The sequence below is a fragment of the Carassius auratus genome, linkage group LG45M (assembly GCF_003368295.1).
Source record: "Carassius auratus strain Wakin linkage group LG45M, ASM336829v1, whole genome shotgun sequence".
NCBI lineage: Eukaryota > Metazoa > Chordata > Actinopteri > Cypriniformes > Cyprinidae > Carassius > Carassius auratus.
In genome coordinates, this window is record NC_039299.1 from 1,139,394 (window position 1) to 1,163,613 (window position 24,220).

General features: G+C 31.4%; 2 protein-coding genes across 5 annotated transcripts in view; both read right to left on the reverse strand.

The window, feature by feature from the left end:
• LOC113068554 (gephyrin-like) overlaps positions 1-24,220 on the reverse strand; it is a 1,122,288-nt gene that overhangs the window by 404,798 nt on the left and 693,270 nt on the right. The gene's annotated exons all lie outside the window — the stretch shown is intronic.
• Positions 2,234-24,220, reverse strand: part of fig4a (FIG4 phosphoinositide 5-phosphatase a) — a 55,018-nt gene continuing 33,031 nt past the window's right edge. The window contains exons 17-24 of one of the 2 annotated variants that reach the window (XM_026241298.1): positions 21,561-21,699; positions 19,145-19,203; positions 15,783-15,930; positions 13,387-13,470; positions 11,386-11,578; positions 5,481-5,575; positions 4,526-4,603; positions 2,234-2,690 (exon numbers count right to left, since the gene is read on the reverse strand). In XM_026241298.1, the coding sequence (XP_026097083.1) occupies positions 2,513-2,690; positions 4,526-4,603; positions 5,481-5,575; positions 11,386-11,578; positions 13,387-13,470; positions 15,783-15,930; positions 19,145-19,203; positions 21,561-21,699 (974 nt within the window). In that variant the 3' untranslated portion in view covers positions 2,234-2,512. Of the gene's footprint in view, positions 2,691-4,525; positions 4,604-5,480; positions 5,576-11,385; positions 11,582-13,386; positions 13,471-15,782; positions 15,931-19,144; positions 19,204-21,560; positions 21,700-24,220 lie in introns of both variants that reach the window. The other variant, XM_026241297.1, reaches the window with a different exon arrangement.

Genomic DNA, 24,220 nt, shown 5'->3' on the forward strand with positions numbered 1-24,220 from the left:
ATGGATAATTTTGACCCATACTATGTTGTTTTTGGCTATTGCTACAAATATAGCCCAGAGACTTCAGACTGGTTTTGTGCTCCAGGGACACAAATGTCTTGCTTTAAATGCTGAAGTATATTCAGCTCAGTTTGAGCTCAAGGCTATTTTTCAATCTGAAGATGTTGAAATAACCGCAGCGAGTGGCAAATACACACCTTCAGATAAAAAGAGAAATCACATTTTTTATTCTTCATGTCCACATCTCACTTCATCATTGCCCTGAGACTAATGGAGCTTTAATAAGGCCTGTAATCAGCAGCACTCTGAGCGAGCAAGTATGCATGAGTGTGTGTGTGTGTGTGTGTGTGTGTGTTCATAAGTTTCCACCTGCTGCCATGTGACTGATTTCTGCATACGCTTGTGCACTGGATCCAGACTCACGCGGCACACAGAGAAAGAAACGAGATGCAGCTGCAGCAGAGAGAGAGAGAGAGATAGAGAGAGAGAAGAGAGAGAGAGACCGAGAGAGAGAGAGAAGAGAGAGAGAGACCGAGAGAGAGATAGACAGAGAGAGAGAGATAGAGGGAGAGAGACAGAGAGAAAGAGAGAGAGAGACAGACAGAGAGAGAAGAGATACAGAGAGAGAAGAGAGACAGAGAGAGAGGGAGAGAGAGAGAGATAGAGGGAGAGAGACAGAGAGAAAGAGAGAGAGAGACAGACAGAGAGAGAAGAGAGAGACAGACAGAGAGAGAGAGAGAGAGAGAGATAGAGAGGGGAGATTATATACACACACATATAATTAAATAATAAAATAAACAACTTACAAACATGAAATTCACAAAACAATTTATCAAATCAACAAATTATTAAATTACACTATATTTTAAAAACTGTAAATGTAAACAGTACTTGCCTGTGCAAAGTCGCTGCCACAATGCCAGGGTGGTTGCCGGGAGGTTGATAAGGTCTTCTAGGTTGTTAACAACCTCCTAGCAACCACTTAGAAGCCCTTAGCAAAGTTCCTGACAACCATCCAGAATACCTTAGCAACTGCCTGGCAACCACCTAAAAGACCTTGGCTGATATGAAGGCTGCTAAGGTGTTATAGATAGTTTCTAGGGTTTCAAATGGACAGAACAACCCTAGTTTGGGGCATTTGTTTATTCCGGAGTGTTGCTATGTGGTTGCTAGGAGGTTACGAAGTTGTTCTGGCTGGTTGCTATGTGGTTGCCCGGAGTTTGTTTCTTCTGGAGTGTTGCTATGTGGTTGCCAGGAGGTTGCTAAGGTGTTCTAGGCGGTTGCTCGGGTGTTCTGGATGGTTGCCAGGAGTTTCTTTCTTCTAAAGTGTTGCTATGTGGTTGCTAGGAGGTTACTATGGTGTTCTAGCTGGTTGCTATGTGGTTTCCCGGAGTTTGTTTCTTCTGGAGTGTTGCTATGAGGTTGCTAAGGTGTTCTAGGTGGTTGCTAGGGTGTTCTGGATGGTTGCCAGGAGTTTGTTTCTTCTAAAGTGTTGCTATGTGGTTGCTAGGAGGTTAATAAGATGTTCTTGTTGGTTGCTATGTGGTTGCCAGGAGTTTGTTTCTTCTAGAGTTGCAATGTGGTTGCCAAGAGGTTGCTTAGGTGTTCGCTAGGGTGTTCTGGGTGGTTGCAAGGAGTTTGTTTCTTCTGGGGTGTTGCTATATGGTTGCCAGGAGGTTACTAACGTGTTCTGACTGGTTGCTAGGGTGTTCTGGGTGGTTTCCAAGAGGTTGTTTCTTCTGGGGTGTTGCTATGTGGTTGCCAGGATGTTGCTAAGGTGTTCTGGTTGGTTGCTAGGGAGTCTAACAATCTACTTTTCTCAGGGGCGTTGCCATGTACTACTTATCAAATCAACAAATTATGAAATTAAACTATATTTTAAAAGCTTTCAAAGAAAAAGTTACCAGAACTTGCCTGAGCGAAAGTCGCTGCCATAATGTCAGGGTGTTGCTGAGTGGTTTCCAGGAAGTTCATAAGGTCTTGTAGGTTGTTAACAACCTCATAGCAACCACTTAGAATCCCTTAGTAACCTCCTGGCAGCCACCTAAAAGACCCTGGGTGATATGGTTGTTGCTCATGTGTCAAGGCTGGTGGATATGTGTTTCCTTCCTGTCTGGTCTGTTCTGTAGATGCGTCTCAGGTTCCTGTTATTCAGCTGTTTTCTGATCGCTTAACACACACGGTTTGAGCACAAACACTTCTGGACGACACACGCTGGACCAACATGCACATATGAACATGAAAACACTCCTGATATTTTATTCCATTCTTTACACATGTAACTTCATACATCATGTCAACATCAGGCACAACTTAATGAGAAGCTCATCTACGAAACGATTTGTTGCATGCCACACAATCTCTTAAAGCCACAGTGACGTCTGTTCTTCATGAACACTCCTGCATTGCTTTTATAAGGAAAAGGAATGTCGTATATTTTTGATGGTGAAAAGACTGTAGTAATTCAAAAGTGAATATTTTCCATCGGTGAATCTGTTTGGTTTGGAGACATTCACATGTATCTGTTCTTGATGTACTCGCGGTACATGAGCACGTCATCATGACAGAGAGTCCTGACCCAGCCTCGACCCGTCTGAACGTGACACTCGAAGACCGCGCGGCTCTGGACGTCCACCTCTGGAGCCGAAACCTCATAGATGCTGTCCGACGGGAACAGAGACACCGGAGCGCTGCCGGGAAAAACACAGGGGGAAAAACACAGAAATTAAATTGCATATGTTTTTTGAAATACTACTATATTAAACAATCTAATTCAAATTATTTAATATTAAAAGTTTTGCTTTTTTTTGAATATGCAAATGATAATTCTAATCTAATGTAATCCTACTAATTAATTATTAAATAAAACTATGTAAAAATGTTATTATTAATAACATTTAAACATATTGTAACTTATTGTAACTATAACTTATTGAATTCTCATAATTATATATTTAAAAAAAGTTCATTTAAACAAATATGCAAGAAATTAGATAAACATTTTAAAATATTTGAATATACAATTCTAATAATTTAATATTTGTTATAGGTCCGAAATTAGATTGAATTAAATTCTAAAAACTGAATATTAAATAATTATTTATAAAAAATGTATAAAAATATAACAATTTTTTTAAAGATTTATTAAAGATTTTCCAAAATACTACAATATAAAATTATTTAATTCTAAAAACTGAATATTAAATAAAGTTTTTTAAATATCTGTATTAAAGATTTTCCAAAATACTACAACATAAAATTATTTAATTCTAATAACTGAATATTAAATAAAGTTTTTTAATCTTTAAAAAGATATGCATGAAATTTAGATTAAAAATATAAACAATAACAATATATAATTATTTAATTCCAATAACTGAACATTAAAAAAAAATTAAAGAATAAGCAGGATAATATTATATGTAGTGCTATAAATATGTTTTTTATATTGAGCAAAATGAGCAAAAGTTGCAGATTATACTTAATTTAAATACATGCATACTGGCTCAATTTCTTTTTATTTTTTTTCTAACATCATGCAAAAGCAACTGCTGATGAAAATGCGCCTTTTAGCAAATTTAAGCACAAATGAATAAACAAATAAATGCATATAAATGTGAAAAATATAAAAATGTTTAACAACAACCCAATCTTTTGTCAAGCCTTCACACTCATCCAATCTAAAATAAGAATAGAGACTAAACGATCTTTAAAGTGACTCAGTCTCATGAAATGCAGGAGCAGAGTCAATAAAAGGTAAAGGAATGTAAATGAAGCAGTAATTCACGAGTCATGACTCACGCTCTTTCTTTTCTCATGACAGGTTAGATATTACAGGATGTATTCAGACAGACACGAGTCACGCTCTATATTCGTGGTTTCGACTGCTGCTAGACTAATAGAATTAATTCCTGCCTAACCGTGGGCTTGTTTTATGATCGATCGTCTCGTGAATGCTTTGCTTTACAGCTCGAATCCTACAACTGACTGCAAATACATGAAGAGAGTTAGTGTTTCTGGACTAAATATGCATGAAAAACAAAGACCACATTACACTTTATCTGTACATTTACTAAAAATGTTAAATGTTTACTTAAATATTATACAAAAATACTACAAATGTATAAATGATGTACTGAACTATGTACATTGAAAGTTATTTGTTTTGAAAATAATCAAAATTGAATCAAGGCATTTAGACTGAAGACTGGAGTAATGATGCAGAAAATTCATCTTTGATCACAGAAATAAATTACATATTAACAGATATTCACATAGAAAACAGCTGTTTGGAATTATAATAATATTTACAATTTTTACTGTTATTACTGTATTTTTGATCAAATAAATGCAGCCTCGATGAGCAGAAGAGAATTTGAATTTGGTAGTATATAAAAATGTAAAATGATAAATGATGAGCAAGTAATTTAATTATTATTACAAGTAATTATGGTTATGAAATGCAAAAAAATAAATGAATTTATATGAATATACACACACACATATTTTCTCCTCACACACTCACAGGCTGAGGCCGGCGTCTAGTTTCTTCATTTCATCACGTCTCTCCACCTTGTGCTGGTTCTGACCCAGATGAGCAAATCTATAAACAGACAGAGATGAAGAATCAGCAGAATCACAGGATCATGAAACACTCAACACACCGAGCAGATAGAGACAGCTCTGAAAAACTGATTCAAGGTCAGGCATTTCCTACAAACGTCTGCATTGTGGTTGTGTGTGTGTGTGTGAGTGAGTGTGTGTGTGTGTGTGTGTGTGTGTGTGTGTGTGTGTGTGAGAGAGAGAGAGAGTGTGAACGAGTGTGTGCATGTGTGTGTGTGTGTGTGTGTGAGTGTGCGTGTGAGAGAGAGAGTGTGAACGAGTGTGTGCACATGTGTGTGTGTGTGAGAGACTGTGTGTGTGTGTGTGTGTGTGTGTGTGTGTGTGTGAGTGCGCGTGTGAGTACGAGTGAGTGTGTGTTTGTAAGAGACTGTGTGAGTGAGTGTGTGCTTGAGAGTGTGAGTGCTCGAGTGTGTGTGTGTGTTTGTGTGTGAGCGTGTGCTTGTGAGTGTGTGAGTGTGTGTGAGAGAGTGTGTGAACGTGTGTGTGCTTGTGTGTGTGTTTTTGTGAGTGTTTGTGAGCGTGTGAACCTGTGCGCGAGAGTGTGTGAATGTGATGTGTATGCATCTGAGTGTATGTATGAGTGTGTGTGTGTGTGTGTGTGTGTGAGCGAGCGTGTGTTTTTTGAGTGAATGAGTGTGTGTGTGTGAGAGAGAGTGTGTGTGTGAACGTGTGCTTGTGAGTGTGTGTGTGTGTGTGTGTGTGAGTGTGTATGTGAGAGAGACTGTGTGAGTGAATGTGTGCTTGAGAGTGTGTGAATGTGAGTGTGTGTGTGTGTGAGTGTGTGTGTGTGAGTGTATGTATGAGTGTGTATGGTTTAAATGGTAAAAGTATTAGAAATGTTTCCCTGTGTCTCTGACCTGTGGTATATGAGGATGTCTTCATCCGGTGGGTTGACCAGCAGGTTCAGGCCGTACGTCTCTCTGACCGGCGGCAGACGCTGCTGAGGAGGATCCTGAGAGGTCACACAGGTCAAAGGGTCAACGAGGTCAAAGGTCACACAATTAGAATCATTTCTGAAGATCATGTGACACTGAAGACTGGAGGAATGATGCTAATTGTATCTTAAATTGTAATAATAGTTCACAATTTTTACTGTGTTTATTTAAAAATGCAGATTGGGTGAGAATAAGAGAATCTTACTGTGAACTGTATGATGTTCTTGTATAAAGGAAAGTGTATGACTCTTGCTGTGTGTGTTTTTAAGAGAAGTGAACTGAAGGGGCTTCCCTCACTAACGAGCCGCGGTTATGTAACGGCTGAAGGTTTGACGAGTGTGTGTGTGTGTGTGTGTGTGTGTGTGTGTGTGTGTACGGGTGTTTCCCTGCACGCGCTCGGTTTACTCCTACACACACTGATTAAACTCAAGCCGTGACTGATGCGGCGTTTCACACGCACCGGAGTAATTACAGCGTCGCAGTAATGAGGTTTTCATGTTTTAATATTTCATCAGCCGCGGCCGCTGAGTTTATCCACCGTCTGCACGCGACGAAGGCGAATGTGAGCGCTGCATTACACGTGAGACGATGAGAGATGAAGAAACACGAGCCAAAACAGACATGAGAGAACAAAAACTTTCAACAGACAGACTGAAGACTTTTGAAGCGAATGAAATGAGAATGAAATCGACCACACCTGATAATTTAGATCTTCCCACAGTGAGTAAACTTTTAAAACTGATTACAAAAACTTTGAGTAACACATCATTAAATCTGATGGTGACACGACGAAATGAGGCAGAAGACTTTGGGAGAATCTCACAGAAACATGTCCAGGTCACATTCACACCAAAAACTGAAGAAAATAAGAGACGGAAATAAAACAAACAAAAAACTAATAGAATTTTTTTTTATAAACAATTAAAAAAAATTTACAAAAAGAAAAGCCAAAACAAGGAAAGGGAAAAAAGGATAAAAAGGAAACAATTAATAATAGAAAGCTTTTCAAAAAAAAAAAAAAAAAAGGAAAAAAAAATTAGTTCCAAAAGAAAAACCAAAAGGGATAAAAAAAAAGAACTACAAAGAAAAACATTCGATAACATAAAAGCCAAAAAAAAGAAAAGAAAAATAAAAAGCATGTTTTTTCCAAAAATAAAAAAATGGAAGAAAATTAAAAAAATAAATAAAAAGGGGGATAAATAAACAAACAAACAAAAATCCCCAAAAGAAAAACCAATAGAATTTTTTTTAAACATACAAAAAGAAAAGAAATAAGCTTGAAAAAATATTTTCCAAACGAAATAGCCAAAAGAAGAAAAAAATACTAAAAGAAAAAAAAAAAAATACAAAAAGCAACACCCAAATAAATAAATAAATGAGTGCGGTCAATCAATTAAAAAAAATACCTTATCAAATCACAGAAATTTCTTTTCTGAAATTAATCGTGATTAGTATCACCTACCACTTAAGTTTTTAAATAAACTTTTATATTGCAATAATTTTGCATTCAATCTTTAAATTAATGTACAAACAACAAAAACAGTATATTTTTTATATTTGTTTGATGGCTTCTTTTTTTTTTTTGGACTAAAGGAGAGTATCACTGATGTCTCTGATATTTAACCTTTAACCTTTAACTATAGCCATTCAATTCGCCCAATTTCTTCAGTCAAGCCATTCAAAATGACTGAATTAAAAAACAAAAACATCTTTTTAAAACAATCTTGACATAAACGCATTAGAATAAATGTCATATTTAGCTACCTGTGCCCTTCATCAGGAAGGAATTATACAATAATTGAATAAAGTTATCAAACTCTAAGCTGTTTAATATAAATTATGTACAGCTATGATATCAATATGAATACTCAGTTCTGCTCTCCTGACATACACAACAACCTCTGTGTGTGTGTGTGTGTGTGTGTGTGTGTGTGTGTGTGTGTCCATGAAAACAGGTCAGTGTGACTCTGACAAACCGAACCGGATCTGTGTGACGCTTTCATTCGTCCTCATTAATATCTCCTTCCTTCAGTTGGGACCTTCCTGATTTCATGCAAACACCAACATCACATTTATTCCTACATTATAATGATTCATGAACGATCACAATTAAACTACAGTATACACTGCAGAAATTATTTTCTTGCTCAGTATTTTTGTCTTGTTTTTTAGAGCAATTATCTAAACATCCACAAATCCAGATACATCTATTTAAGAAGCAAAATAAGATAATTAGCCTTTTTTTCTAATATAGTTTTTTTTCTAATATTTTGAATACATCTTTATTTTCATATTTCCACATATACATATATATATATATATATATATATATATGGTTATTTCTAGTTCTAGTTATTTAAATACGTCAAGTTATACTAAATATAAATGGGGAAAAGCATTTTTTTTAATAAAGAAAATAAAAATAAAATAAAACCGTAACTTTATATATGGCCCTAAAAAGTAATTTTATGTTAGACTTTTAATTAAAATGTTGTTACATTGTATATGTTTCATGATTTCAATAATTAGACATATTTTCCATTACTTAAATAAATAAATTAAAACAGAATACAATAAATTAATTAATTAATAATAATAAAAAAAGAGCGAATGTAAAAGATTTTTAAAGGGCCCTAAAATATGTTAGAAATGAGTGGCTTAAGTTTATTTTATCAGTCTGACCTGAAGAATATGAGCAGCACATTTTCACTCATGTTACAAAGAAAAGACTGTATTTAATGCAAGAAAGAGAGAAGAGTCTGTATTAATATTATTGATTAAAGTCCTGAGCGTTCATTCATCTCTCATCCACTAAAATCCCTCTGTTCTTCTCTCAATCCCTCCTTCAGTGTCTCTCGAGGTAAAGAAACTCAAACAGCCTCGTCGTGAGGCAAACCAGCAGAAACCTCGAGTCACACGAGAGAGAGAGAGAGAGAGAGACATTTGGGATCTGTTGTCATATATATATAAAATCACAGTTTATTCAGGGCTAAACATATGAGAAACATGCAAAAATAAAAAACAAATACACATAAAATGCATCTAAAAATGATCAGATTATATCTCATACACATAGATTTTAAACATGTATAGCTTATATTTTTTAAAGCTGCATTTACACTAAATGCATTAGAAACTGCCAACTGTGAAACACACCAAAAACAAAGAAAGAAATATATACATAGTTTTTTGCTTGTTTTGTTGTTTATACAAAAAAAAAAAATGTTTATGTTGCATTTGTGTTGTATTCAGCTGCTGAATGAATTAGAAACAGCCAAATGTTTATATAAATAAAATAATAAAACTAAATCTACATTTATTCAACAAAAATATAGACATGAAAAAAGAATCCATGTATATTTTTTATTATTTTGTTCATTCAGCTGCTGGATGCATTAGAAAAAAAATTTAATAGAAAATATATATATAAATTAAATATATAAAACATATGAAACCATTGATATATTATCAAAATAAGTATTTAAAAAACTAAATAAAAATAGATACAATTAGAAAAATCTATAAGAAATTATATATTTTTATTTATTTATTATTATTATTAATAATTGTATTTTTTTATGTTGCATTTATGTTTCATTCATGTCAACATTCATTAAATTGCTACCAAGTCAGTTAAAGTTCTTAAAAAAATAAAGATTTTATTAACATTTAGTGGAAGCTGTTCGTCTAAAGCAAAACATTTATGACATTGAGACTGATTTCAGAAGGGACATAAAGGATAAAATTGAACAACTATCATGCAAAATAATTAAATATATGAAGACATTTTGCTATTGATAGCATTAGTTTTTCTCTATGCTTTGCATTATAAGCAACACAGTATCAGTTAGTGTATTTGTACGCTGTAAATTAGAAAGGATTATACTGTGAGTGTCATAAGCAATGCACCTCTACAGATCCCTTCTGACTCTACACACGCACCAGAAGAGCCTCAGCTGAACTGAAGATGTTTCTTCAGGATATAAACTCGATTACAGCATCATCAGAATCACACTGGAGATCTTAATAAAGGAGGGATCAGGCGTATTATTGAGCGTAAGGCATCTGCGGACACAGAGACTCACACAGAGCTCAGAAAACACTGACAGACAAACTCACACTCACTTCATGTCATATATATATATATATATATATAACAAATTAATAAAATAAATGAGTAAATGCATTTTACTTTTATTTACATTATATAAAAGTATATATATATAAAATCATAATATAAAAATTGCTGAAATATAATTTATATATATATATATATTTTTTTTTTCTAAATATACAACTTGAAGAAAATATATAATTTATTTATATATTCATTATAATTTATATTTTTAATACAAAAACTGAGGAAAAATAAAAATGATATATTTATGTGTGTGTGTGTGTGTGTGTGTGTGTAAATGTCATTATCATTCCTATTTCTTCCTATAATACAAATAAAATATTATACAAAATTAAATATCATATATTATATAACATTATATATAAAAAGTGAGGAAAATGTTTGTATAGTGCTAATATAATTAACAGTGTTAATGTAATTAATTGTTATCTGTAATTTTTTCCTTTTTTATATATATATTTATAAAAAAAATTGTGCAACAGTCAGCTCAGAAAAAAGATATACAAACTAAACTTTGAAAAACTTGATTATGATCAAATTCTGTTTCCTTCAGGACATCAGCATGCTTCTCTCTTGGTCACATGACTTACATTTCCAATCCTAATTATATGGAAAGATTTCTTTTCATCTCGCTGCCCTTTCTGATTTTATTTAATCTGATTTAATTACAGGTTTAATACTGTATGGATCCCACAATGTATTGCATTATACAATATAATATAAAACAAAAATTCATTACATTAACTACAGTAATTATATTAACAATTAAATACATTTTTGTTGATAGGATTACATTTGGTTAAAATATTCATATCATATATATAATTTTTTTATATAAGAAAAATAAATAATATACATTTATTAATTATTTATATTTATTTTTAAAGAATTAATAAAACTACTTTTTCTATCATTAATTTTACTTTTTTCTATCATTAATTGTTTTATGGAAGAATCTTTTTTTTTTTTTACAAAATTAATTTAATCATATCAACAGATACAGTATTTATAATACATTTAATTATTTATTTATTAATTTTTTTTTATTTTTTAAAGAATTAAAAATAACCCTAAATAATAGTAAAAAAAAACTATTAAGTATTTAAATAAATGTAATATTTTGAAACAGTTTTTTGCGTTTTGTGTTTTTAATTGTAATTTTAAAGTTGCAGTAATTATTTGTTATTAGTTGATGTTTTTTTTTTAAATACAGTGTTTTAAGTTGCAGTTCATGCAGTCAAGTTATTTCAATACTTCAACCTAAACTAGAAGAAAATAGAAATGCTAAAATAAATATATATTTTTTTATATAATTATTTTATTTTATTTAATTTCTAAGTAATATATATAGTTTGAAACTACTTGCTCACTTTCTTTTTGAATGCTGTTCAGTATATAATGTACACTACCTACTTTTTATAAAAAAATATCATGTAAAACAGTATGCATGTTTGAACAGTAAAAGTTCAATGTTGCATTGTGGGATAGGGTTAGGGTTAGGGTTAGGGTTAGGGTCTCTCTTGTCTCTTGTTGCTTAGTACACATGCATACTGTATACAGTGTACATACTGCAGATACAGTTATATTAGTATGCTAGCATTGCATTCTGAACAGCCACAGCACAAAAGCTTGTGTTCAGAGCAGCTGCAGTCCATGCGCTGGAGTATGTGTAAGTTTAATGGTGAATACCTCATGCAGGCGGCTGCTGTCGCTCGGTTCGGTCAGTCTGACTGGTGTGGAGCGCTGTGAGGCCGTCCCGTCCTCCTCACGCTCTTCCTCTGAGTCATCCTCAGAGCTGCTGGAGATCTGCTCCTCACTGGGAGGAGGAGGAGCACTGGCTGCCGTCTTCCTCTGCAACACCGCCTCCTCTTTACTGGACTTACTGCTGAGAGACCAGAGCAGAGGAACCAGATCAGCAGCTCATCCACAATCTCATCAAACACTTTCAATGGACAAATGTTTACGAACTTAGAGTTTATAGAGGTAGAGTTTACAGAATGAGAGTTTATAGAGGTAGAGTTTACAGAATGAGAGTTTATAGAGGTAGAGTTTACAGAGAGTCTATAGAGTTAGTTTATAGAGTTAGAGATTAGGGAATGAAAGTGTATAGAGTTAGAGTTTACAGAGAGTCTATAGAGTTAGTTTATAGAGTTAGAGATTAGGGAATAAAAGTGTATAGAGTTAGAGTTTACAGAGAGTTTATAGACTTAAAGTTTATAGAGATAGAGTTTACATAGAGTTTATAGAGTTGGTTTAAAGACTTTAAGTTTAGAAAATGAGAATTTACAGAGTAACAGTTTATAGAGAGTTTATAGAGTTAGTTTATAGAGTTAGAGATTAGGGAATGAGAGTTTTTAGAGTTATAGTTTACAGAGTTTACAGAATGAGAGTTTATAGAGTTAGAGTTTATAGAGTTTGTTTACAGAGAGTTTACAGAGTTAGACTTTATAGTGTGATAGAATTTACATAGAGTTTATAGAGTTAGTTTATGTAGTTAGAGTTTAGGGAAAGAGAGTTTACAGAGTTACTGTTTACAGAATGAGAGTTTGCAGAGTTAGAGTTTATAGAGTTAGAGTTTATAGAATTGGTTTACAGAATGAGAGTTTATAGAGTTGGTTTAAAGACTTAAAGTTTAGAAAATGAGAGTTTACAGAATTAGAGTTTATATAGAGTTTATAGAGTTAGTTTATAGAGTTAGAGATCAGGGAATGAGAATTTTTGGAGTTAGGGTTTACAGAGTTAGTTTACAGAGTTTACAGAATGAGAGTTTATAGAGTTAGAGTTTACAGAGGTAGAGTTTAGGGAAAGAATTTACAGAGTTACTGTTTACAGAATGAGAGTTTGCAGAGTTGGTTTACATAGAGTTTACGGAGTTAGAGTTTATAGAGTTAGAGTTTATAGAATTGGTTTAAAGACTTAAAGTTTAGAGAATGAGATTTTACAGAGTTAGAGTTTATAGAGTTAGTTTACAGAATGAGAGTTTATAGAGTTGGTTTAAAGACTTAAAGTTTAGAAAATGAGAGTTTACAGAGTTAAAGTTTATAGAGTTAGTTTACAGAATTACAGTTTATAGAGAGTTTATAGAGTTAGAGATTAGGAAATGAGAGTTTTTAGAGTTATAGTTTACAGATTTGGTTTACAGAGTTTACAGAATGAGAGTTTATAGAGTTAGAGTTTACAGAGGTAGAGTTTATAGAGTTGGTTTACAGAGAGTTTACAGACTTAAGAGTACAGTGTTATAGAATTTACATAGAGTTTATAGAGTTAGTTTATATAGTTAAGAGTTTAGGGAAAGAGTTTACAGAGTTACTGTTTACATAGAGTTTACAGAGTTAGAGTTTATAGAGTTGGTTTACAGAGATTTCAGAGATAGAGTTTAAAGAAAGAGTTCATAGAGTTAGAGTTTACAGAGTTAGAGTTTGCAGAGTAAGAGTTTACAGATGTGATGTTTACAGAATTAGAGTTTATAGAATAAGAGTTTATAGAGTTAAAGTTTACAGAGTTAGAGTTTAAAGAAACAAATCAACTCTGACCTACTGAACCGTCAGATATGATATCATTATCATTAACTACAACTAAAACCATTACAATAACATTTTACCTAAATTATATTAACAATTAATTACATTATTTGTTTACATGCTGAACTCGCTGAGCTGATGAAGGAAACAGCAGATCTCTCAGACTCACCCCAGCACTGACTTTGCGCTCTCGTCTGGTTTGCGGACAGTGAATGGACTGGGATCGAGGCCCAACGTCTTCGGCATGAACTCCCTAAAAAACGAGACCATGAAATCATGAGAAGATGTAGAAAAACCTTCTGTGCACAAACAGGTGTAAAGGAACTCTCAACTCTCTTTCACACTGTATACTCAAATATCAGTTATATACAAATCATCACATCGCTTTTTCAAAATAAAAGTTCAGTTGAACTCAAAGACATTGTGACAGATGTGTTACTACTGTACAGTAGAATGTACCCATCAAATAATAAAAAAATAACTGTTATTATTATTATTTTAATACTTTAAGTTTTTTTTTTTAATTCTTTAAAAAATCAGTAAGATTTATAAGATTTTAAAAGTTTAAATTAAAACAGTAAAGCTCTGTTGAGCAGCACTTTGTTTGCCGAAAAATAAATATATTACATTTTTATTTGATTATTTTTTTCTAATAAAAGATTAAACTATTAAACTACTATGCCTTCATTTGATTATCACAGTCCTTTAATAATAAATGTCCTAAATCATAAAGAATTTCTGGAAAAATGCTACATTTCATAGGGTAATGAATAAATGTAAAATAAATAAATAAATTGACTACACATGCTTTTTTAATATTAAAATGTCTTAAAAGCATTAAAACAGAATGCATAGAAATTAAAAAAGAAAACAGATTTTAGGAAGTAAAACAGATCTTAGAGTTTTAAAACTGTATACAATTTAGTTTGACCATTAAAACTGAATTCAGAAAAACTACAACTATAATTAAAAAAAATTAAAATAATAAAAGGAAACCCATATTCCTTTCTTTAAGAAATACAAAAATACTAAATAAATTGAAATTGATTTTTAAAAAAGTACTTAAAATGTCAACAAAATATAATTTTAGACAATTTTCTTGTTACATTTAATAAACGTTACATATACATCTATCCACAGCCCTAATTAAACAGAAAATGCTTGAACTAATCAATAGTTCATTAAAATGAGTAACTCATGCATTCGTCTGACTTGAGTAAAGCAAGCAAACGGCACATTTATCTTTATGAAAATGAGGCAAACTACCAGACGGATTTTCCAACACTTGGTGAGACGAGATGGTAAAACGAGAGCCATAAATATGAGAGCAGCTGAACCCCGTCTGATCGACAACAGGAGACGGACAACACTGTAAACCTCAATCAAACACTTTCACAACTGAACAGAAGGACCCCAAGTGTGACCGAAACACAGAAGATGAGTTCACCAGAAACACACACTAGACCGACTTCTGTGTTATTCATCCCGGAGCAGAATGAAGAGCTAAACAGATTTTACTCACAGATATGAGACACCGTATAAGATGCTTTTTAAACAAACGAACCTAGAAGCAAACAACTTATCTATTTACTGAAAAATTCATTCACATACGTAAATAAACTTTAATGTTTTCTTGAATATTATATATATTAAAATATTTTATTGAATGAGCATTTATATAAATAAACATTTTATTTTAATATTTAAATATTTATTAGCATAAACAGGTAGTATTTTAGTATTTACTTAAATATGCAAATTAATATTTACTCAAATTTTCATTTACTCATTTTCATATGTAAATAAACACTTAAAATGTTAGAATTCAATATTTAATTAAACATTTACATTCACATCTACTTAAATGCTAATTCACATTGATTAACATATGTAAATACAATTTAATTTTGTTACATTGACTAGTTAACAAAGTTTAACATTTACTTAAATATCTTTATTTACTCAAATGTCCATTCAAGTAAATAAAAACTGTTCATATTTTAGCAATTTTTAAATATTTGTTTTGATACATACTTAAATAATTTAATTTACTTAAACATTTAAACACGTATTATATTCACTTAAATATTTCAATTCATATTTAAACAAAAATGCATTCAGATAAATAAATGTGAATATTTACTTAAATATTTCAATTAATGTACTTAAGTATTTACTTTATCTTTCACTTAATTGTTCATTCACATAAATAAGTAAATAAACTTTAAAATTAACTGAAATATTTATATAAAAATTTAAATTTACTTAAATATTCACATAATACATAGATTTACTATTAACTTCAATATAGACTCAAATATTTAACTTAATTTAATAAAAATTCTAAAACGGAGAGTTCCGTTCCTTGATTCTGATTGGTCGAGCCACATTCAAATCTGTAGTAAATTACTCCACAAACACACTCCCTTGTTTACTTGTGTGTAGCTATTTTTATGTGTTTATTTATATTATTACACTTTACTTAATCTGTTTTATTTTATATTTTAGTCTCTAACAGACGAGAGTACAGCATGACCAAGTGTGTGTTGGTGTGAAGTGTGTGACCTTGCGGAGTTGGTCATTGCGATGCTGAACGTGTCGTCGAACGAGGTGAGTTCGTACGGCTTGAAGAACTCGGTGTAGATGTCGATGCTTTCTTCGAAGCGGTTCACACGCTTCACCGTCACCTTCCTCCTGTTCTTCTCACACTGAGCTGAAACAGACAGACACATTCAGAAAATACAAATACATCTCGTCTAAATACAAACAAAACAAGAAACAAGGAGAAAGAGAAATTAATTCATTAATTCCAAAAATGAATAAATTAACATTTTTGCTTGTTACATGTAACATAAGAATCTTTCATGGAAAATGCAATCCCATAATGCAATGCGATGAGTGCAGTGAAAATAATTAAGAAAATAAATAAAAAATCAGAACTATTTGTACCTAATATTTGTGTATACTTATTTCTATACAGTATATTCCACTGCAAGAATGAAGTCATGACCTGAAAAAAATGGAGCATTATTTGTGTGTCATATAGAGGTGAGAACTAAATATATTAGGGATGCACCGAAATGAAAATTCTTGGCCGAAACCGAAAACCGAAAAAGAGAAAACCAAGGCCGAAAACCGAAACCGAAACACCGAAAGAAATTATGCCAATTATTAGTACCATTGCATTTATTGCTATGACCGTGTACTAACTTTACTAAAATTAAGACATTGCAATTGCATAAATTAATATTAAAGTTTCAAAGATAATTACAATTACATAACTTATTTAAAAAAAAAACATAAAAAAACATAATTACAAATGATGCAAATATTTATTAAGCACATTGCAACAATGCACAGTATAAAATAAAATTCAAATTAAAAATGTATCCCGCTCATGTGTATATTTAATAATAATGTACAGGCCTACTGGCCTGCAGAAAGGTTTTAAAATGAACAGTTCTCTCATAAAAACAAAGTGCATTTAGGTGAAGTTCATTTGAAATTTTTCTCTGTAGGACTAGAAAGTGCATTACTTCTCCAGTAGGCAAGACTGTTATCACTTCTGGGGATGGGGACTTCAGACAGATAACCATCTAGCTGTTGAGCAGTTGAGCTTGTCATCTGACTGACATTTGAGAAATATTTGAGAGAGTGTATTTAAATAGGGCCAGGGCATAAATAAACATTTTTATCAAATTAAAGCAGAAATCTAGAAAATCTAGCATAAATATGGCTACAATCTGATATTATGTATGTATGTATGTATGTTTGTGTGTGTGTATAAGAACAAAATAGCCAACGTATTATTATTATTATTTGAGGCTCTTTCTTGCAGAATTCCACTGAACATATCAGACAACGAGGGTGCATGCCACTCATCTGGTGCAGAGACCAGTCTTTTTTTCTGCGCTTGGCGCTTCTCCGTCTCCACGCGGGTTCTCCGCATCCAGCGCGGCCTGGATCATTTCTCGTGCGCGCTGCCTTATTTCCGCATCCAAGTAATGGTCTTTATAACGCAGTTCAAGCACATTCGCGATGAAGTGCAGAGGATCCGAAAAGATCTCAGTGAGACGTGTGCTAACAGACTCTATAAGACTGTACTTTTCTTTGTTTTCACTTCGTGGTCCGTCTTAATCTCTTTGTTAGGAGACGCTTTAGTGCTGCGAATAAAGGAGTAAGAAGAGAGAGAATGTTCTCACTGGTGTTAAGTGAATGTCGCGTGGAGCTCGTGGTCTTCGCTATGCAGGTGCACGTGCAGGTCGCGGTTTCTGTTTGCGTCATCACAACATTTCGGCCGTGTTGTTTCGGTGATAAAAGTCTATCGGCCGAAAAGCGAAAAGGCCATTTTCGGCCGAAAATTTTCGGTGGCCGAAATTTCGGTGCATCCCTAAAATATATATTAAATATTTAAATATAAAATATTTGATTTACTTAAATATTAATTCACAAATAAATAAACTATCACTTACTTAAATGTACACTTTAAATACACAAATAAGTAAATAAATAGGTGGTTGAATTTAGAAATTAATTAAATAAACATAATTAATTGTATATTTATTTTAAAATATACTTAAATATTTAAATTGTTCACTTAGATGTTTACTTAAATATTAATTAAATAAATAAATAAACATTTACTTAAATATATATTTAAATATTCATTCACTTAAGTAAATAAATAGGTTAATGAATTTAAAAATTAATAAAAAGAATATTTACTTTAAAATTGCTTAAATATTTAAATTGTTCACCTAAACGTTTATTTAAATATTCATTCACAAATAAGTAAACATTTAAATATTTATTCACATAAACAAATAAATAGATTGATAAATACATTTAATAAACTAATATAATTATTTACTTTAAAATATACTTAAATGTTTACTTAAATATAAATTCACAAATAAATAAACAAACATTTACTTAAATATATACTTTAAATACACAAATGAGTAAATAAATATATATTTTTTAAATAACTATAGATTTACTTTAGAATATACTTAAATATTTTAAATTGTTCACTTAAATGTTTACTTAAATATATATTTATATATTTATTCACTTTAAATAAATAGGTTGATAAATACATTTTAGAACTAATTAAAAATTATTTAATTTAAAATATACTTAAATGTTTAAATTGTCCACCTAAATGTTTACTTAAATAATCATTCACAAATAAATAAACTAACTTTTAAATATTTATACACATAAATTAGTAAATAAAATAAAATAAAAAAATATTTATTAAATATTTAATTTAAAATATACTTAAGTGTTTACTTTATCACTTACATGTTTACTTATATTAATTCACAAATAAATAACAAACAAACGTTTTATTAAATATAATCTTTTAATACACAAATAAGTAAATAAATTGATAGATGTTAAAATGAATTAAATAACTATATATTTATTTTAGAATATACTTAAATATTTAAAATTGTTCACTTGAATGTTTTCTTAAATGTTAATTAACAAATAAATAAACATTTGCTTTTAAATTCATTTTCATTCATTTTTATTCACTTAAGTAAATAAATAGGACAAACAAGTTGACAAATACTTTTTAAAATTAAATAAACAATTAATTATTTACTTTAAAATATACTTAAATATTTAGATTGTTCACTTAAATGTTTACTTAAATATTCATTCAGATATAAATAACAAAATATTAATTTTAATATAAATTTAAATATTTTAATTAATATTTGGATTCATATTCAGTCACATAAATCAATAATCTGTGATTATGAGAGTCTGCATGGAGAGTTTCAGATCAGTCTCTCATGAAGCTCCATGTGATCAGGACCCTGACTGATAAGACGGTTGCTTCGGCTCAGTGTTTGTGATTTATATGTCAGTTCACGTCTCTCTTATCGGTGTTCATGGATGTGTAAAGTGATCACCTTCATCATACGGTGACGGCAGGAACGTCAGCACTCCGTCAGTCCACCAGTGTGTGTAACTGCAGAGAAAAACACAAACACATCCATCTCTGTGTGTGTATAAATTATACATATACAAACACACACACACACACACACATATATAAAACTTTATACCGGAGCGTTGCACTGAGTAAATACAGCTGGATAAAACAAAAACTCCAAAGCCACAAAATGTAATAATTTTTTTTAAAAGGGGCTGATTCTTTTCTAAACCCACTGTTCATGCGAACATGAATGTCCTATTTGTCCTGGAACACGAATCGTCATTTCAGAGACTATCTGACAGTACAATTTCCCTAAACAGGTCAGGTTCCTCTCATTTCGTTTTGTTGTCTGATAATAGTTTTTTGTCACGTCGTCTAGCGTCCATTATGCAAGCGGCATCACAAAGCAACGTGTTGGACGGCTGGAGGAAAATAAAGTGGGTCACGGGCCGCACAAACGCTTCTTTAACATCGCAGCAATATAAGAATATACCGCAATCCACAGACGGGAAGAGACTGGATGCATGTGAAACTGCAGATGCTACAAATGAAGCACACGTCGAATTAAATGAGGCAGAAAACCATTCTGATGTTCCAATGTAACGCTAACCAGTAGCTGTTCATAGTGTTCACTAATGAAAACATTATTAGTTTTAGTGCTTATACTGTATTAAGTGTGCTAAAATTACTTTATGTGATTGATTTTACATTTTTCACCATGCATTCATGATGACACATGATGTTTTTTTACTCTCACAACACATTCGGGTCATTTCGACCCAGAAGAGATGCACAAACATTTCTAAAAAATTCAAAAGAAAATCTTTGTAAAGGCTTTAATAACCTTACTAAATACACAATTTATTATTTTTTCTGATATTTCAGAATTAACTTAAAAGATATAACCATATAAAAAAAAAACATTTAAAATTTTGGTCATTTTGACCTGGGTTTGTATGGAGCACCATTAGTGTCAAAAACACTTTTTGTAAAATTATCTGTGGAGTTAAATTAGTGTCAAAAACACTCTTGTAAAATATATTTAGCCTCTTCTCCAGATCTCACACACTTTTGGGACTGAATTTAGTTCATAAACATGAGTATGTACGTTTATTGATTAACTATTGCAGCATGAAAAATTCATCACGTTTTCTATCTGAAAGTCAAAGTTCACGTAAAATTTATTAATTTAGTTTAAAAACTTTTAAGAGCAATATTTATTTGTATAAAGCGCTATACAAATAAACTTGAATTATGTTTTGTTAAAGACGATTAATTTTTGTTATGCTTTTAAGCAACCATGAGTTACAAATTCAAAATAATTCAACTCTATTCATTCCAATGGGGTTAATAATGGTGATTCTCAGATTATATGTTTTTATAAATTTCATACAATAATATATTCAATCTACACAAAAAAGTTTGCTAAGACAAACTTTAGGTTGGCTGAAGAAAGCCTAGCCTGAAAGTTTTAAGCAGTTGTTGCCTGACTAGAGAGCATGAAAAAAGTTTGAAAAGTTTAAAAAGTTTGATGGCAAGTTACAAGCATGTCACTAGCATGTTTCTAGCATAATTAGCGGGTTACTAGCATTTTCCTAGCATGATTAACAAATAACTAGCATTTCACTAGCATGATTAGCAAGTGACTAGCATGTCGCTAGCAAGTTTCTAGCATGATTAGCATGTTACTAGCATGATCAGCAAGTACCTAGCATGTCACTAGCATGATTAGCAAGTGACTAGCATGTTCCTAAAATGATTAGCAAGTGAATAGCATGTAGCTAGCATGTTTCAAGCATGATTAGCAGGTTACTGGCATGTTGCTAGAATGTTTGTAGCATACTTGGCAGGGGACTAGCATGTCACTATCATGATTACGAAGTTGCTAGCATGTTTGTAGCATACTTGGCAAGTTACAAGCATGTCACTAGCATGTTTCTAACATAATTAGAATGTTACTAGCATGATCAGCAAGTGACTAGCATGTCACTAGCATGATTAGCAAGTGACTAGCATGTTCCTAAAATGATTAGCAAGTCAATAGCATGTAGCTAGTATGTTTCAAGCATGATTAGCAGGTTACTGGCATGTTGCTAGCATGTTTGTAGCATACTTGGCAAGTTACAAGTATGTCACTAGCATGTTTCCAGCATAATTAGCGTGTTACTAGCATTTTCCTAGCATGATTAACAAGTGACTAGCATTTCACTAGCATGATTAGCAAGTGACTAGCATGTCGCTAGCATGTTTCTAGCATTATTAACATGTTACTAGCAGGTGTTAAATCCCTGTCAGGAGCATCTCTTCTCTCAGTGTTTTGCTCGCCTGTTGAAGTCTCCAGAGAAAGCACAGGTTGTTATTCAGACAGTATTAAGACGTTAGCGTCAGACCTGTGCTGCTGTTGTGGGAGGACCATGGTATCGCTGTGATGAAGGTAGAAATCTGTAGGCAGTTCCCAGAGATGAGGCTTCGACTCGGACGGCTGGAAGACCTGCAGGAACAGGTTTATCGCGTCCTGTCTGTCTGCATCTGAGAGACACAAACGATCAATGTTACTTCTGTCAGTTATTCCGGTTTGCCCAATACTTTGTTCAGATGTTTTGTCCAAATAAAATTTTATTACATTCAAGATACACTTTTTATCAGTTCATGCATTCATTTGGAATCGAGCCTGTCCTTGGCTTTACTAGCATGATTAGCAACAGGATACTTATATATAAATAAATATGTTTTATTTAATTATATTGTTCTTTTATTTTATTATTTCAAATGAATCATAAATATTGCTTGTTTGAAAAAGTGGTTATGCATCCAAACATCAAACACTTCAGCAATATGAACTGGTTTTGAGATGCCAATGAAAACAAACCAACTAAAGTCTGATCACCACCAAACAATAACAGAATCAGATGCACAGCAGTGTTTTCGTCTCTTTTCAGCTGCCAGGGCTTGTTTTTGACAATATCCACAGGTTAAAGGTGTGATAATTGTGGCACATGCAGAGGACCATCACTCAAACACATGCATGTGCGGCCCAGAGTAATCAAGAGTTAATCGACAAGCAGTGAACGCAATTCCACTCGTTCCTTGTTATACCTCAGGCCATTTCAGCATCTTCCTAATTAAATAAAGCTGAGATGAGAACCGAGACGAGCGACATTAATGCACCAACATATTCATCCACAAAACATCACATGGAAACGCCTGATCATCAAGCAAATCTCCAGCACGGAACAGTAAAATAATTAATATTTTATAATGTTTTATTTAATTTTATTTGAACATTTATATAAGTTTTCTATTCGGCAGACATTTCAACAAAAGATATATGAGCTACAGGTAGGGTTATTATAGTTAATTAAACGCATTAAAACACATTTTAATTTCTTAAATTATTAATAAAAACTATTATAGAATATCAATGATACTAAAATAACACCGATATAAATTTGATTTAATTGTATTTTTATTTAAATATATTTATTTTTTACATTTAATTAAATTTTACATTATTATTAATTTACATTACATTTATGAATTGCAATAATGATTAAAGAGTATTTTATATGACTTTATTTCTTAAAAGTTTTTTATTTTATTTATTCAATTTACATTTGATTTTATTAAATACATTTATTTGATCATTTTTATTTAATTATATTTATATTCTAAATGTATATTAATTATTTTAATTTATATAATATTATTTTGTATATTTTTTTAAATCAAAAGACATTTTAATAAAAAGATTCAGAAGAGTAAAGGTGAATCTCAAGAATATGCCAAGATCTCACTCCAAAACCCAGAAATTAAACAGTATATTACACTGTAAAACATTTTTATTTTGTATTTTTGCCCTATTAGAAAAATAAATCTTTATGTTGCTAAAATAAGCTTCAGTTTTCAATGCAATGCAATTTTTTCTTTTGATTTTAGAGTGAAAAACAACATGTGCTTGAGACTGACCTGTATAATAGAGTCTGTGTTATACTGAAATATAACAGCGCGGCTCCATTAGACTGTCCTGAAGAACAGTATGTGTGCTGAACTATGATTCATTTCAGTAGAATTTACTTGAGGAGAGTTTAAATGAGACGATGCTATAAATACAACCTGGAGAACAAGAAAAGAGTCTCAAAAATAGGCAGAAATATGAATGGCCATTCGATTAAACCTCAAACCCACTCCTTTAATTAACCAGCACAGTGCAAAAAAGAAGCTCTTCTTCAGTATTTTACATATAAAAAAGATATTTTTAACATATAAAAAGTTAAAATTATTTAACTAAATAAAGTAAGGTTTATGCTTACAACAAAAACAAATATGTCAATGGGATAAGAAACAGAATAAAAAAATAAAAATAACAAAAATGTATCAATGACTATTTTATAGTATTTTTTCCATTAACATTAACATAGTTTAGATCAGGGTTATTAAAGTAAACTAAAACTAAAACCATGCATAAATTTGCTACTTTAAATAAAATAACTAAAACATTAAAAAGCAACAAATAAAGAATAAAAAACTCAAATAAGACAACTCAACTTGAAATAAAATAACTGTAATAAAGTACTTAAAAAGTGTATTTAATTCAAACTTAATTTTATTTTCTTATAGTTTAATTTCATGTACTAAAATAAATTAAAACCAAAATCAAATAATAAAAACTATACAGATGTTTAACATATACAAAAAAAAGGCAAAATAAAAAACAATTCCAAAAGATTTAATTTGCTAAAATGGAAACTGAAAGTATAAATAAAAACTCAAAATATGAATAAAATATATAATAGTGTCTCAATGATGCTAAAACAACAGTTACAAAAAATTATTAAAAATGCTAAACTAAATATTATAACTATTTAATATTACTATATATTGAATAAATTAGTATATAATATTTAATAAGACAGGAACCGCCTTTAAAATGCAGTGAAACATATTTTCTCTGTGAAAATGTGCACATCACATCAGGTCTCTGTGATGCACCTGTGCTCTGGGCTCTGGGTAAATGACGTTCATTTTCGGGTGAACAATTCCTTGAATAAGT